The sequence below is a fragment of the Bison bison genome, unplaced genomic scaffold, assembly GCF_000754665.1.
Source record: "Bison bison bison isolate TAMUID 2011002044 unplaced genomic scaffold, Bison_UMD1.0 scf7180017864466, whole genome shotgun sequence".
Lineage (NCBI taxonomy): Eukaryota > Metazoa > Chordata > Mammalia > Artiodactyla > Bovidae > Bison > Bison bison.
This window is the reverse complement of record NW_011495027.1, coordinates 10,505,699-10,507,826: the sequence shown is the minus strand read 5'-3', so window position 1 is coordinate 10,507,826 and position 2,128 is coordinate 10,505,699. Positions and strand designations below refer to the sequence as shown.

The 2,128-nt window shown below is 35.7% G+C and overlaps 1 protein-coding gene across 1 annotated transcript in view; it reads left to right on the top strand.

Annotated features, from left to right (window-relative positions):
* The window catches only part of EVI5 (ecotropic viral integration site 5), a 240,473-nt gene that overhangs the window by 89,175 nt on the left and 149,170 nt on the right, over window positions 1-2,128 (top strand). The window contains exon 5 of the mRNA XM_010860451.1: window positions 694-768. Within this exon, the coding sequence (XP_010858753.1) occupies window positions 694-768 (75 nt within the window). The remainder of the gene's footprint in view (window positions 1-693; window positions 769-2,128) is intronic.

Here is a 2,128-nt window from a genome sequence, read left to right as displayed (position 1 = left end):
TCAATTTGATTTTAGCATAATTTTGACTTTAATTCTGATGTTTAGGTTGCTGTCTGATTTGAAGAACTCTTGGAAAATTCCTTACATTGCTTGGTATTAGTTGAAGTCAAATAACCTATAAATGACTATACATACCATAGAGAAGACCCTTCATGAAAATGAGTAATTCATCTTCTATGAGTTTCACAATCTGGGAGCAGATTTTCTGTTTGCCATGGCCAGCATCACTAAGAGCTCCTCACCCTTGAAAGTCTGTGGCATTGTAATTTTTTCTTCAATGTTGTCTTTTCTATTTTCTATCTGCATAATTCCTTTCCCTTTTAGCTACCCCTGTGAAATTATGATTTCTTGTTAAACCGTATCTATTTTGTCAATGCTTTACCATCATCCTACTCAAATTTTCCTCTATCAGCTACATATTTTTAATGATTTTTAAGGTTTGCCACTTCCCTGAGTACAAATTCCTTTATTTTCTTGTCCTTAAGAGCTGACAGTTCCTAATTCATAAATCATCAAAAGAAAATTTTATGTAGTAAATCACATAGAGTAAGAGCATCTACAGCAAAGGAATCAAGAGCTTCTCTAAAAAATAAATGGTCTTTAACCCACCTTCTCAGTATTTTTAGGCTTTTAGAGAAGGAAGGTATGCTATATCATGATAAAGTATTTTGAACAACATTTTTTACTTTTTAGGCATATTCTTTAGTGGATCGTGAGGTTGGTTACTGTCAAGGAAGTGCTTTTATAGTTGGATTGCTGCTTATGCAGGTAAGTTATATAAGTATTTAAGTTGGAGAATTTAAAAATCATCCTTGTTTTTAGTAAGTGGATTTTGGGTGTTTTTCTCCTAAGCATAATCTAAATAAGAATGTTTAGTTTGCAATTTAAAATATTAAACATGTTGAAAATAACACATAGTAAATATCCTACCACTAAATCAAATTTCGTCTTATCTACACTTGGAATCTTACATGTCTGTATTTAATGAGGAATAGTCTTTTCCCAGCTAAGGAGGACTGATTAAAGTGTTTGTATAGAAATCTTACTTTATGGGACTTCTCTGGTGGGTTTGATCCCTGATTGAACTAAGATTCCCCATACTGTGTAGCAAGGCTACATGCACACACAAATCATAGTTATGATATACAATGTCTTTGGAAGTTTATACAGTACTTTTATTTGTCACAGAACTGAGGGCTTGTTACACCTCTCTTATTATAGGCTCAAAAATACAGGTACTCAGTCACTTCTGCTGCCTTAAGGATAAACATGTTTCCATTGGCAGTGGCTTATATTGGGTGGGGTGTTTTTGGAAGTCAATGACAGGACATAGCTTTGACAGGAAATAGCATGTGGTATTATCTATTCAGCGTTATTGAAAATTTTTTTAAAAGTCTATCTGTATTAAGTCTCAGATTGAAATATAACTTGAAAAGAAACCTTGGAGATAACTTTTGAGTCATATAGGCTTGTTTTTGCAACTCAGTTTTACACTGAGTTCTGTAATCTTGGGCTAGATTATTTTAACATCCTTTTCATAGCCATAATTAGGTACTACTTCTACTTTTAGATTCATTATGAGGGTTATATAAGATATTATATGTAATAGGCTAGCATGGTGTTTGACACATGGTAGACATGCATAAAAGTTCCGTGACTTGCCCAAGGTCACATATCTTGGTAGATAAGAGCAGTGTAGGAATCAGAAACTGTGTTTCTCCACTGTTACTGTTGTTCAGTCGCTCAGTAGTGTTGAACTCTTTGTGACTATATGGTCTGCAGCATGCCAGGCTTCCCTGTCCTTCAGCAACTTCTGGAGCTTGCTCAAACTCATGTCCATTGAGTCAGTGATGCCATCCAACCATCTCATGCTCTGTTGTCCCCTTCTTCCTCCTGCCTTCAATCTTTCCCAGCATCAGGGTCTTTTCTAATGAGTCAGTTCTTCACATCAGGTGGCCAAAGTATTGGAGTTTCAGCTTTAGCATCAGTCCTTCCAATGAATATTCAGGACTGATTTCCTTTAGGATGGACTGGTTGGATCTCCTTGCAGTCCAAGGGGACTCTCTCAAGAGTCTTCTCCAACACCATAGTTCAAAAGCATCAATTCTTTGGCACTCAGCTTTCTTTA